The following is a 15,014-nucleotide window of genomic DNA, read 5'->3' as shown; positions in this document are numbered from 1 at the left end:
GACCAACCACTTCCGACTGCAATTGCAATTCTTTCATTAAAATCTACTCAGTGACATACATACATCATGACAGACAATCAAGAAGACAATTATTATTAAATGCAATCAAACTTGATTCGTTGCTAAAGAACAATATTCCACATAACAGTTATTAAATGGACCGAAATCCTACTAAACTCTGTAAGACGATATGTAGAGCATTTTTTTAAATCTTTTTTTATCATATCTTATTTCTTTTATGTAGGTATCATTGTTTGATGACTTTTTTTGTAATAAATAGTTTGAAACATAACTGGGCCGTGATTTATGTTTACGACCTTCTTTGGACTAGAATACTGTATGAAACTAGATACAACAAAAAAGTGATTAGACAGTAAGAGGCATTCTCTCGGCCTTTCGATGTTGACCAATCAGCGACAACTAAAAGTTGAGAAATGTCTTTTTTAATTTTTTACAGTTCTGTCATATTTCCTTACATTTGTACTCGTTCTAAACTGAATAGTCTAATAGACACCATTGTAGATTTAAAATTTAGGAGAATAATTTATCGGTTATGCCACACACTATACACCGAAGTTTAATGATGGCATAGATTAAATTTGAATTAACAAAGTTCCACAACAGAAACCAATGAAAAAATTACTAAATGTACTCCATTTTGAAGTTGTTAAAACCGCACATTACTGTAGTGTCCTTTTTAATTTAAAATAGTTTCAATTATTTTATTCAGGGGCTACTCTGTGACAAAACTGGATTCCCATAAAATGTCCATAATCATAAATAAACTTGTTTCACACTGTGATAATGTATTATAATTATCTACCCATAACTCACACAAAGGCGTAAACCTTGTGTCACAACCAAAGGCGGGGATTATCTACAAAATTTGTATCAGTAAAATAAATCAAACTTAAACTTTAAACAATCAAAGCAGAATTAATTTACCAGGCGAATATAAACTAGTTTCAATTTTATGGCTAGTGTCAATTTTAGCACAACGATAAACGCAATTTTCATTTTACAGAAGGAATATGTAATTAAATTACATAATAAAATCAACAGCTCGTAGAAGTTGCTGTTAAAATTTGGTTCGATTTTTCACACTTTGCGTACACATTCCAAGAACTGTAGAATTACTGTTCCGAAGCTGATGGACACCTGTGTGCAGCTAATTCAACAAATACCTAAACGACTCCCGTGCCGATTGAAATGTTAACAGCGTTAACACTTAAAACGTGTATCGCATTTACCGATTCACCGACTTGGTTTACATTACTCATAATCTTTGGTACATAATACTTTTGTAGTAAACCGATTATTTACAAGAACCACAAGATTAGACTCGTTAAGTGGTCGGTTTCTTTGACTAGCAAACCACCAGGATTTCGTTTGCACACCTAAAACTCGGCGAATTGTGCGACAACGTACCGAATGCATCTGGCGAAGTAAACATAATTCGACTTATTTAAAAGCTGAAGTCGATTAGTGTTAATGAACCATTTGCCATATGGTCAAGTTGCTGCCTCAGTCAAAGTCAAATATTATAATAAATAATCTTGCACCTCAAAAAAAAAAAAATAAATAAAAATGACGGTTGCTTTTTCATTAGAATGCTGAAGAAGAAGAACGAACGTTCACTGACCACATGAAATTTACTAAAAAAATGACCGTTGCGTTTTGAGATTTTGATTTTATTTCATGTGCGTAAAAACAAAATACGCTTGTCTTGAAAGTTTTTTTTTATTACCACGAGTAGCACATGCATGCAGCTTCCAAATTATTAATTACATTCACACATGCTACAGACAAATATTGAAATATTACAAAAGTATGCAAATACTCCCATTCCAACTTATGGCCTATTTGACCCGTCAACACTACACCCATTGTATAATTTTATTTTATTCTATTAAAAGACACAGACGTCATTAAAAATCGTGATACTGATAAGAAAATGCACAACTTTTTCGAACGAGTGAGCTGATCAAATGTTTATTCATAACATAACGTAACCATTTCATGATTGCATCACCGTAACAGCATACTCTACCCAAATGTTTCCTGTTTTCATTGGAATAGGTCAAGGTTTCGTCTTGTGCTATTTACTGGACATAGAGTTTTTTCGATTGTGTGCTTTAAAAATTTGAAGCTTATTTTTTTATAGGGAGGTGTTTCCCGAGACACAAGAGCAAATAAGAAATTGGTAGGTCTTTGCTTTTTCCCTTATCACTCAATTATTTATTCCACAATAACCTGTCTATTAGCTTTTACAGAATGTAAACGAAAACTTTCTCATTACTACCTGAAAAAGGCGGGAATATTTACTATGAACTCTAAACAACGTAAAGATGTTCGGGACCAGACAGCTTGTCTGCCTGACTAACAAATACCTATTAAATCAATTTTGACGTAAGGTTTGGCGTTACAATGGTCATTCCGAAGAAGTGAGAAGACACATATACCTGTGTAGGTTTTTATCACTAAGCTCTTTTTACTGGAGTGCTTTATGTTAACATAAAACTGCAACTCTTAACATGTTGAAGAAAACTGCACAGCAACCGATTATGATTATTTATAACTTTGGATCATTAATCTAATGCAGTGTTAATTGATATAGGTTTAAATGAACGTAAAGTCATTAAACATTCTTCAAAACAATTTATATAAACGTGCTAAGCGTCACACTAAAACATTCAAAGAGAAAATATTGACTATTAGAGAGAAGTTTATAGTTATTGGCTTTCCCTTGTCATAAACTGTGCTGATAATGGAAGTTATCGCCAAGAGAAGTAAATTGATTAAACACCTATAACATTTAACGAACGATGTTGTTCCATCTTTGATATTGGAACACTTCATTAAAAACACGTTAAATTGCAAAAAATCCAGCCTCACGTTTTTTTGCATTCTTGCTTGATTGATATATCCTGCAAAGTCATTTAGGGGGTGAGAATATCCTGTCTGAAACGGATGCAGAATCTGGACCCTCTGTCACACGCTGCAAAGAAAAATGAAACCGAGGTTCGTTCTGTGCATCACCACTATTTCTGTACGGATTATCAACACGCAAGTAAACCATTGTTACTATCAGACAATTATTAATAATAAAATGCATTTCTCCGGCATAAATAATTATTATTATTAGTTGTGTAGGCTGGAAGCGGCATAAAATTTATCACGCAATTCATTTTTTACTAATTACAGTAATTCGAACAAATTATTTGTTTATTTCCGTCGATTTTAACGAAAGTATGTTTGTTTTATAGTGATTAATATGCACCATTCTCGTGAATTATGTAGATATGTTTCTATCTGCTCTATTATCTAATCGTAAGTTCATTAACCATGGTAAATTTAACGTTACAAAATAATATATGTACTAACTACCGTAGTCTTACAGTCATTAGTCCACTGTTGTGATAAAGAATCATAACTGTACTTTAGGACTTGAAATTCGCGTCTATGGGAGCAGGTGAAATGTTGCAAATTTTTTTTTTGTCTGTTAAGCAGGTGATAGATTCAGAATCTAACTTTTTCTAAGCCCCAGTAACAGGGACATTGAACTTTTTCCCTATTGAAATGTGTCTTGTTTGTTGAGGGTACTGGCCATTAATTATGGCCAAAATTACTAGAATTGTTTCGTTGGGAATTAAATGTTTTCATGCTAATAACTGTCAACTCTAACCAAGCAGAGAAATACAAAATACGAATTCATTAATACAGGATGACTAATTTATTTACTTAATAAAGTTAATTTGCAAAATGTATTATTTTTTAGAGCAACATCAACTATACTAAAGAAAAGTTAAAAAAACAGGTGCTTTCTTAATTCGTTTCAGCTTTAGCTTTGGACATGTGGAAGTCGACAAGACTTCAAGGTTTTTAAAAACGAAAAATGTTTTCCATAAGTTGATCATAAACAGATTTGCCCTCCAGTTTTGTGAATTGCTGAAATTGCTCACTTGGTCTACCCACGCGAATTCACTGGCTCTGTTTGTATACAGAATGTTCTTCTCCGTATCTAGGTCAATGGAAAATATACGTCATTTACATTTTTTATCCTAAAGCGACTACACATATGATAAACAAGAAAAACAACGTCAAGAAGTTAGACGGTTCTATGTTTAATAATTATGTATGTACTTGCAATGTTTTCATTGACCTTTAGTGATTCCACAAACGTATTGCAAAATAAATTAATTTCTATGAACCATACACACGCTATTGTACAAGCAGTGGTAGTCATTATTTTATGTATCTGTTGTTTTAAACATTAAAATAATTTTTTACAAATGCTTTATTGTGTAGTCTTTATTATATCGTATTTCAATTAGGTTTATAAACTAATTACCATTTTTCTTGCCTGTAAGTATAATTACAAAAATAACACATATTATCAGGCGCGGATACAGGGGCGGGGGGGCAATGGGTGCAATTTCCCCCCCTGAGTAAAGGGAAATCAAAGTACGAGTAATTTATTTTGACCAATTTCAATATTTTGAAATCGTCATAAACACATCATTTCTTTATAGGTCACTTTACTACAAGACAATTGAATAACTGTCCACTTTTTTTCCGTCTTTTCCTCATGTCGAAGTCACATCCAGATATTTGATGGATGTTTTTATTTCATAATTTTTTTCGAATTATATAAATAGCTGAACATTCTAATGTTATTGTATGAATGACAAATTGATGTTTTATACATTTTTTTTCATTTAGAACAAATTTTCGGGTAGGTAGGCAAAATCGGAGAAAAATTGCCCCCCTCTAAGCGAAATTCTGTATCCGCGCCTGCATATTATATACTTTAAAGCTGGTTAAATCGAAAGGAAGTCGTTGATAACTATCTGTAAGAACTGTACGGTGCTAATTTATTCACTCCAGATAACTATGCTCTAGGTTGGTACAGATTCTTGTCAGTTACCGTTTACAAATGACATACTCTGTGTTCTGCCCCAACAGTCATCGTTAGCACCTTAGAAGAAGCAGTCAGTCTTCATAAACACTCATAAAATTTAGTCAAAAATATAATAAACATACTGTTAGTTAGACTTTTAAAATAAGGGCCTCCAAAAATTATCATAATTGCAGATTACAGATATGTATAATAATAATCTTAGGTAAAATGACGTAAGTAAGTAAATGCCTGTAAGCCATCCTAAATATCCGCATTCGACGTTGTTAATCATAGTTAATTACTACAATTTAGCTGCAGAAGTTTTGGCGTTTCAATTTTTGTTTTATAAACTTCTTTCAAAAAATTAATTAATATAGATCAGTAACGCTCAGTGGGCATCAACAATGATCAATGCGATGAGGTTTTACAATATTTCATAAAACTGTCAAGCTACTGAAAGGTAGGCGTATCGACGGTATCAATTTATCTGTTCATTGTAGCCAGTTCCTTACAATAAAACTAAATAAGTAGTCAAACGCAAGGTAGTCATCCTTTATTCTGCTTGTTTATTTTTAATGATTAATGCCTTGCCGCTTAGATTCTTAAGAAATCTGCTACAATGCACAATAAAGGATCAGTTTTATGTAATTGTATCTATTAAAAATGCCAGTTGGGTGCAAAGTAAGTAAAAATGTCACCAGAGCAAAATGTTAATGATAATATTTTAAGAACGATCTTCAAAAATGCCTCTGGACATTAGTGGATTGAGTTCCGCTAAGTTTTTACTAATTAAAAATAAACGTTTTTTTCTAAGTACCGCATAAAAATCAAAATGCTTTAAATTTTATAAACCGCAACAGTTCAAAAAAGGTTAAACAAAATTAAAAAGCAGTGAAGAAAACTAAATTTCATAGGGCATTATGTGTTTAAATTGAATATCTACATTAATAAATTATGGCTAAAATGTTGATATTTTTTATCTTGCGGGGCAGCCACTGTATGGGGACTAACAAATATGTGTTAACCATTCTCAGCTTCTTTGTTAGTGTAATGCAACAACTGCTGCAAGCGCAAAGTATAAATGAAGATCAACTACATTTGTCGAAGCAATTTGTGTGACTATACACCTTATCTCATATTACATCATAACAGCGTTAGCAACTGACAGCAAATTAACGAAGAAAAATCGAAAAAGCGACTCCCCTACTACCTAATGTTTTCTGTAGTTAAAAATACATTTTTTTTTAAATATCTAATTTCTGTAATGTTTGTTTGAAAACGCTGTGAATTTTATTGAAAAATGTTCGATACATTTCATCGTCACCATAATCCTTATCAAAATAATGATTAATGAAATAAACCGAAATTGCAACATTTCTATGGAGTTCAATATACCTAGACCTTCTCTCTCTTTATCAAGCGTGCCTCTCAACTTTGCAGAAGATTTTGGACTCGTCATCTAATTAGTCTAGATTTTAATTAATCATTAATTGATAATGCAATGCATTCTGCAATCGGTGTGGCCAGTGTTGCAAACTTGGTAAAATGATTAGCAGTGGTTCGAGATAATTATGCATTTTACACGTCATTAGCTTGTTTTTGTTTGTGATGTTTTCACTTTCTGGCAGTCACCCATTAGTTGGACCGAGCCATTATCGCCGGGGTTAGATAAGAGCAACAATAAAAATTCTCGTGAAGAACACTTCGAGTGCTAGAACAGTGTGCAAATTAAAAAATCGTAGTGTAAACTCTGTAGTTTTCAAATTTGAGCGCGACCTCCCCCTGGTCGGCGTCTTTGGAACGTTCCAAACACGCGTTCGTTGCGCCTCGTCCGCTTCGGTTCCAGTCGCGTCAAATCAGCCGAGTTGTGAAGTCGCGTTCGTACGTCGCCTGCGTCGTCAGTTCAGTTTTTCGTTGCAAAATATCAAAAAACAATCGTGACCCTCCCCCAGAGTGCCACCCCCGGCTACACCGACCCCAAGTCGAACCGGTCTCGACCAGGATTTTTTCCCCGAATTCGAAAATCCAGTGTTGTGCGTTTGGCAAGTGTAGCGTGGCTTCGCCCGCCTGCAACGCGTATTGTTGGTTGCCTATTTTACGATGAGTATGAGCGTTTGCAACGCCGAAAATTTCAAAATGGGCTTCAGATTTGCCAGAAGAAGTCCAGTCGCCAAAGTAAAGAAGATACTCTTCGGCGACCCCGACCCGGAGGAGAACAAGAAGTTCATAGACTTCCACCTCCAGGAGGAGTACAACAGGGGCTGTCTCAAGTGGAACTTCAACTTTCGAGAAGAGACAACCCTGGACCCCAAAGGGGACTACATTTGGCAACCGTCGTCGCCGATTTTAATCAACAGGAAGCGTAAACCTGTAGAAGTCATCGACGATTCCCGTGCCTATTACTTCCAACCCATCGAACCTGTCGCCCGTTCGCCAGAGAACCAACCCAAAATTAAGGTTCCAAAACAAACCCGCATTACCGGTAAGTGTACCAAGCTAACTTGCCCCAAATCCTACAAGATTCCATTTCAAACCCTTCTTATTGTTTATAACTGTTGATTTTATGGTTGACACTCTTGACATACTTAACAGTATACTCCATCCACCCTCAAATCACATTCTCAGCTTCATACTTAACATAATCTCCATTGAAAGTGTCCCACACATTCAGTAATTTTATTTTTTGTATTATTATTTGTATGTTTTATGGACCAAAAATGACCAGATTTTGTTCTTTCTTCGGAACCAATCGACCAAACACTGAAAGAGATGACAATTGTTGCAAATATATATTTTATCTCGTTTACACTCTTCCTCCCGTACCATTATCACCTATTTGCTAATAGAGTTATTTTTGATAGAACGCAATTTTTCACTTTTTAACAGTAAACTAAGTTTATTACCATAAAAACAATCACATTATAATTGAAATTTAACTTGCGATTGAACAATGACCAGTTTATTAACTCAAATAAAGGTGTCAACGAAAAATCTAAATTACATAATTACGTCATTATCGACAGGAGTCTTTGCTAAAGGGCTGAAAGAAAGCGCTGCTCTTTTTTCTTGCAGTGAAGAGGAACATTCATGTAACATTATTTTGGATGAATGACTATTAGACAATTATCTACCAACCATAAAAATGTTCCGCTTTCACAATTGTCCAGTATGAGAGCATTACAGGTTGCTTCCGATAAAAATGTAAAAAGTAGGGTTGTAATGTTTCCATTTCCATTCCAAGAAATTTTGTAAAGAATTAGGTGATTTGGATTGTTGATTATAAATTATAAAAACTGTGTGATAATAAATTTGAAAACTGTTCATATTGTCTTTGGGTTAGTACTTCGTATCGTACAACTAAGTTCGTCGTAACAAAATGTAAATTTTTTGGGGCCTACTTTCGGTCTAGGTGAGTCACGATGGCCCTAGCTACAATTGTCGAAGACCTATGACACGTTTCAGGAAATACCAAAATTATTCGGTTGTGACAAATCTGTCCGATTCCAATTGGAAAAACAAACGTCGCCGTCTCTTGCGGACGTGACTACCACCGGTGTGTTTTTGTAGTCAAAAATAACCGTTGGAAACACCCCCTACCAATACATCATCGACAGTAGCACCCCCGTACGTTAACCCTCGACCTCATAAAATTTGAAACGGTTCAGGAGCATCTGTCCTATCTGCTATCCAAAGCCAGCTGCTCGTGCTCTACCTCCACGTTGCAAATAAGTTATGAACGATCTGTACCAGTTTTATCATCTTGATTTGGTAATTGTTTGTTTTTTTTTATCGCGCAATCGATTAAGTACACATTATTTCAGTGTGTTTACAATAATTATTTGTAAACGGTGTTATCTTGGATGGTTTACAAATGAGGCTCGGTGTTGTTATTAACGGTATCAGCAATGTGAATAGTTTTTGCGTGGCAACGTCGCCTTGCATGTATAAACAAGTTGGCGCAACACTGTCTAGTTGTGTTCGAATAGGTTTGTTCCAATTGCTGTGATTAATTAGTTGATTAAAGTGATGCGCAAATAAAATATAACGAGGTTGTTTTATTAGACGAGAAACCGCATACCTAGCCGCAATTTCCATTACTGGATGTGGAGTAGCGTTTACGATGTGGGCACGGTCAGTAGTGACGTAGTAAATTTTACAGTAAAACAAAATTGGAATTATTTGCATAAATTCCTCGTAACAATTAGCGACAGCCTTGACATGCGATGACACTCGATTGCTTACATATCGAGTTTCAGAAGACACTTTGATTTAGCTCGATTTGTTGTCTTGGTGGTGCAAACAATGCGCGCATTGTTGAGGTATAATTGCGTCCGTCTGTCTAGTCCGTTTGAAATTTGTGCATTTATTTTGCGACGTGTTTCTTGTAAATCCACCTCCTCCGCGATCCATCCACCCATGGTGCACGTGTGTGTAAAAATAGCGTGTCTGCTCTCTGCAGTGGCAAACTTGTACCATGTGGCCGTGGATTTTTTTTCTCATCACGGGTGCAGCCAGTTGTTTACGCTCGTGCCCGAGACTGGCTTCCAGTGTTTATAAATGTACCCAGATTTATATTAGACAGAAGTCGATTGTTGTTACCCCTGTCTGGGTACCCCGGGTGCGAAGGGGTCTTTTTTTTTGGGTAGCTTCTTCCAATTTGTAGCCTGCGCTTCCTTCAACGGAGGACAAAGGAGATCGTGCGTTCGGTTCCGACGTTTGTTGGATCATCGATCGGTGATGATCGTGCCGGAGGGACTCAGTCGATGGTGGAAAATATAAGGTAGCACAGTATGACAGGATGCATAATTAAAATCGACTCCGAATGCGGGTCGTTGTCCCGTGACTAGCCCACGACAAAAACAAAACGTCCATGGTACTCTACGTACGCCGACCGCCGCCCACGGCCCATCGACGATGACGCGACCAGGTCTTGATTTGTGGTGGAGCCCGTTCTTTAATTTATTTTTCGATTACTCTGTGGGTAAGAAAGGCAAAACCGGTCTCGCCACCTCCAGTAGAATACACTCGGTTTGTGTACGTGACATGGATATGTCCCAGGTTGACTTGCATAGCGTGTGGGAGCCGTCCGACATGTCGTGATGATGTTTTTCTCCAATTCGTCTTTGTTCTTTTTCCCCCCGGAGGATTTACGAGACGCTCAGTGAGACCGATCGTTGCCGTGATTAGGTCCGTTTAATACCTCGTACGCTAGTACAAAACGGAATTATCTCGATCTGGTCAAGTGGAAGCTGCACCGAACCACTCTCCCTCATTAAAATCTCATCACGGACCGTGTCTTTGGGGATGGATGACGGTAGGAAGTGGAGGTTTTTTTTTCGCCCGAGTGCCCATAAAAAACCGTGCGTGGTCGATGCGTAGTACACGCACAAGAGGCGGCTCACCTTGATCGGTGCGTTAACCTGGGTCCGATAGATAATGGGACTCCGCTGTCCCTCCCTGAAATCAGATTATAGGAGTGTATCTAGCGGGGTCCGCCGGGGGCCAACGAAGAACCTCATCAGCGTACACTGCACTCTGTGTTTACAAGCAAACGGCCACATCAGGTCGTTCACTTCGCGCTTCCATCCGCACAAAGAAAAATTTCCAACAACATGCGGTTAAGGAAGTCGTTCGCAGATAGAAGATGCGGTGCCTCAACTGGACTATGACATTCTGCTGCCGGTCGATGGGAATGGCGCGGAGAGAAACGTCCTCGAAGCTCCGTTACCCGCGAAAATTGCGATTTTCTCCGCCGAGTGCCGTTCGTACCGAAGGAAATGCTGATGGTGGTGAGCGCGACGTACCGATTCCCACGAGGTCGTGGTTTTTTCTCGAGAAAAAAAGGAAAGTCATGTGGCGAGCGAAGTGCCGAAAGTGAACGCATTTTTCTTTCGGTTCGGTCCTGCGCGTAACACAATCCTCTCAACCCGGATGTAAATGGGTCAAATGCATGAGAACGGGGTACCCATCGTTGGCATTCGTGAGAACTGCCGCGAGAGTAATTGGGCTGTATGACACGTGTTACGCTGGTAGTACGCGATGGCTTTGTGCGCTTATTATTATTATTATTCATGATTGCTCCGGTGTACCGAGGGTTTTTAACTTGTGGCGTGACCTTTATCGTAGAACGTTGCTCGAGGTACATCTCGCACAAAGGATGGGGTGCCGCGAACCCCCTTTCTTCTTACTGTTGACGGACGTTGTTCGTCAAAAATGACAGTTATAAAGGTTTGCGGAAAGGGCATGCTTAATAGATGAATGGAACAATCCCTCGCACACAATTAATCGGAGCAGATTTCTCCAACTGACCATCCCAGCGGGACCAGTTTCGGATTATCGAAAACTGGCTGTTGTAATTTTATTCATATTTTTTAACCCCCCGGTGCTCGATTTCCACCTTTTCCCGAACGGATCGGTCCCGATCGGGATGTTTGTCGGCTCGATAACGCAAATAGCGCGAAATTGATGTGTTTTTCAGCCTCAGATTTGAACTCTTGATAGATTTTAATTGACCCCGAAGCGTTGGATTGAACATCTGCGGTATAAAATTGTCTTCGAACGGAGCGAGCGAGATAGAGGCGTGTCATGACATGAATACCAATTGATTGACGCTTTCTGTGAACACGTGTGCCGAGCTCTCGTATAGAAGTCATATCTGGTAATTATTCACCGCTGAACCTCGATCGGACTCTTCGTACGATCCAGAGGTTGGCCGTGATTGGTTTTCGATCGGTTGAGGATTCGTCGATCTCCGACCAATCAATAATTACCAATACGGTTTGTCTCTGGATGTCCATTCGGAACTCGGATCGTCTGGTGGTCTAGTTTAAATCTTCTGCCGCATAGGAAAGGCGCCAACTTGTTAGTCGGAAACGTTCCCATGAGCTAAAAACAAAAACAAACCATTTAAAGTGCGTAATTCGCTGTCCCAGTTTGCCTACATTACTTAATGAAGGTCGTCAAATTGAGCGTTCTTGTGTGGTACATTTTTAACAGTGATAAAAAGTAACCTTGAGCCTTATATCACTACTACATCGTTGTGTTGCGTAGCAGGATGTAGTACAGCATCCGTTACTGTCACTTATCGTGGTTTCGTACCGATTGTTTTTTTTTTATCAATATGACTCCAATACGCAACACGTTGTAGTGGAGTTGTAGTAAATCGGTTAAATTTGGCGGGAAAGGTTTCGCAACATTGTCAGAGACGCTATTCGTCAGCCTCCGCGACTTGAATTTTTTTTATTGCCGATTTAAATTTGTTTGTTTGCACTTTGTGCGCTCTGTGGTGATAACCAAATTAAACGTTTTTTCTCTGTTGTTTTCAGATTACATGCCCAAAACGAAACGACAAGTGGCGTACTTGAAGGAGACCGCCGTCGAGAGACCGAAGAAAATACCGAAATTGAGCGACTGCTCCAGCTAAAAAGATACTGTGCCTAATCCCCACTTCTCTTTACAAATTTCCGATCTCGAAATTTTATTTAAGTACAAGTTGTTCATAAAAATTATTAACTTAGATTGTACAGTGAAATATTATTTTTTGTTTGTATTTATTTTGTAAAGTTGATTTTTTTCTTTCTTTTGATCTCTAAAATATTTTGGTTATGTTGATGGTTTTTCATGGATTGAGAAGTCCAATGTATGTTTATACGTAATGAGGTGAAGGAATTTATAAAGGTTTTTCTGCACTATCCATGTATACATGTACATAGAATGTTTAAGAGTTTTGTTGTATACTTAGGAACGAGGGAAATTAAAATGTGTGAGTGTACATATAAATTAACAAGAACCGTAGATTTTTGTTGATCTATTTGTACTTACTATACGGGTTATTTAGTCAATAAAATAGTGCAATTTTTCCTGTTATTTGTTGACTAAATATGTGTGTGAATTATTTCGGGAAATACGAATTGTGTTAGAAAAACCGTATGTCGATAGTGCTGTAAACATATTTTATAAATTTTTCTGGTTTCGAATTTGGGGCCAGTCGGTGTGACCGACTGAGTCTGTGTATAAAATGGTGTATGAATTAATCGGCACAGATTGTTAAAATATTATTTTAGATACGCAAGTGGGAAGTTGGGAATTATTTTTCTAACTTGGTTCATTGTAAAAGTACTATCAATTGGAACGAGAAACTTTAATCCAAAGAAAAAATTAAGTACAAAGTATTTTTGGCAATTTTGCAGAATATTCAAGTTTGGCAGCTTTGTCTGTTTGTCAACAAATATAAAGAATTCAGGAGATTCAGGTGTAGGAAAGCAGTACTTGATTTTTTGCTTTATTTTAAGTTCAGGGGGAGCCATTTTGAGACAAACTGGAGTTGCAAGATCTCAATTCTGCTTTTTTAAAGGATTAAAATATTTTGAGATATTAAAAATAGATATATAATTTACAACACCTGTGATCTATTAAAGTATGATCTCAAAAAATATTATTTTAATTTAAAGATTACTAATATAATGTGCCAAATGCTGTTCGGTTGAGGATCCCTTAAGAAACGCAAGCGTTCTTTATCACATTAACCGCCTCAGCCCGACAATGTTTGGCCTCGGTAGTATATAAAGATAATAAGTTGTAAATCTGTTGAAAACGATGATGAAAGTATATCAGGAGCCCTTTAATAAAGCTTCTATTTGTTAGAGTAACCTGAGTTTTATTCAGCTCTAGACCAGTCCTGCAATAAAGAAAATATGACCTTGCCACGGAACAGACCCACTGACCTTTCTTTCGAATCCTCGTGCACCGCAGACCGCAGAGGTGGGTCGGTCATTCCCGAGTTACCAAGCGCACAACGACTAATGCGCAAATTTAAAACGATCTGTCCAACACGGCCCCGACGATAAGAAGAAGAAAAAAAAATGCGACTGTGGGCACGTGATCGATCTGCCCAAGCAGTAATTGAATTGGCATTGTTACCGAGCACAGTTGCATTAGCCAGGTGTTGCGACCTTCAGGGTCACCGAGTGTCGTAAAATACCAGTCCAGAAGAAAACAATGGATTATAAAAACCATCTGACCGGAACAGAACACGCCATTCTTAAGATTTGTGATTTGTTCTTGAATTAATTAACTTTATTCAATTTAAACTGAGCCTTTCACTGAATCCTTTTACATTTATAGAATCTTTATGGCCGATTCCATATAAGTTGTAAGACACCACAATAAACTTTTATGCTGCACGTTGCCGTGAAATGCATTCTTCATTAGTAACAATTGTTAACACATTATTGAACTGCATTTTTTTTCGCGAATGTCACGACGAGCCTTCACCGACATTTCTGAGAAGGCAAATGACGCAAAATTGCACCATTTACTTTTTTCAAGACGCACCAGCCCATCTTTCAATCTGATGCTCGGCTCCGCTTTTTTCTGCGTTGCTAGCGTCATCTACTTCGAAACTAAACCGCATTCTTTGCTAAACGCAGCTTCCTAGGAGAAAAAACGATCAAATAAATGGACACTCCTTTTCTGTACTAAAAGAGTTGTACTTTTCAGCCTCTTCGTGAGATAGATTTATCTGTTACCATGTTTCCTGCTGTGCTACTTTTTCCCCTCTCGACTCGACGATAACGAGGTGTAATAGCTAGTGCAGGACAATTTTTCTCTATCGTCTCTATTTCGACACAATCATGTCCCATGACCAATAAAGCCTCTAGCGTAGGGAGGGCCAGTCGGGGACGTCTTAACGTCCGAGCTGTTATCAGCGCGTCATATTTCTTAACACAACAAATCGTAAAACCAGCTTTCAATTTTACTTTCATTTAATTATAAATGAACGCTGCATACCAACAACTCCAGAAACGTTTGATGTGGAAAACTTATAAAATTATAAATTATTTTTTAAACGGAAACACGAAAAAATAAATGTGGAGTATCTGGTAATGTACAGAAAGAAAGAAAAAGAAATTACTGAAATATTATTAACAATAATAAAATATGTAAGTGGTCTAATTTTTTTCAACAAAATATGTCATTTAAGACGTGAGTAGCTTTTGCAACGAAAATTATTTTTTTTTTAAGTAATTTTCCAAAAGCAAAAGCTACGAATGTCTTAAATGACAAATTTTGCAGAAATAATTAGACCACGAATTGTATTCGACTTGACAATTCA

General features: G+C 37.3%; 1 protein-coding gene and 1 long non-coding RNA gene across 2 annotated transcripts; one reads left to right on the top strand and one right to left on the bottom strand.

Moving 5' to 3' along the window:
* The first annotated feature begins 6,544 nt into the window (after positions 1-6,544).
* LOC138134258 (uncharacterized) lies at positions 6,545-13,548 on the top strand. Its single transcript, XM_069052438.1, has 2 exons — positions 6,545-7,382; positions 12,226-13,548. Exons 1-2 carry the CDS (start codon positions 7,001-7,003, stop codon positions 12,321-12,323), a joined length of 480 nt encoding a protein of 159 aa, XP_068908539.1. The 5' UTR covers positions 6,545-7,000; the 3' UTR covers positions 12,324-13,548.
* Positions 12,331-14,722, bottom strand: LOC138134260 (uncharacterized). The gene is made up of 2 exons (XR_011160703.1): positions 13,624-14,722; positions 12,331-13,577 (listed from the first exon to the last, which is right to left on the bottom strand). It is a non-coding gene; the product is annotated as an uncharacterized lncRNA (long non-coding RNA).
* Between the last annotated feature and the right edge of the window lie 292 nt (positions 14,723-15,014).

The sequence above is a fragment of the Tenebrio molitor genome, chromosome 6 (genome assembly GCF_963966145.1).
Source record: "Tenebrio molitor chromosome 6, icTenMoli1.1, whole genome shotgun sequence".
NCBI lineage: Eukaryota > Metazoa > Arthropoda > Insecta > Coleoptera > Tenebrionidae > Tenebrio > Tenebrio molitor.
This window is presented reverse-complemented; position numbering and strand designations above follow the sequence as displayed.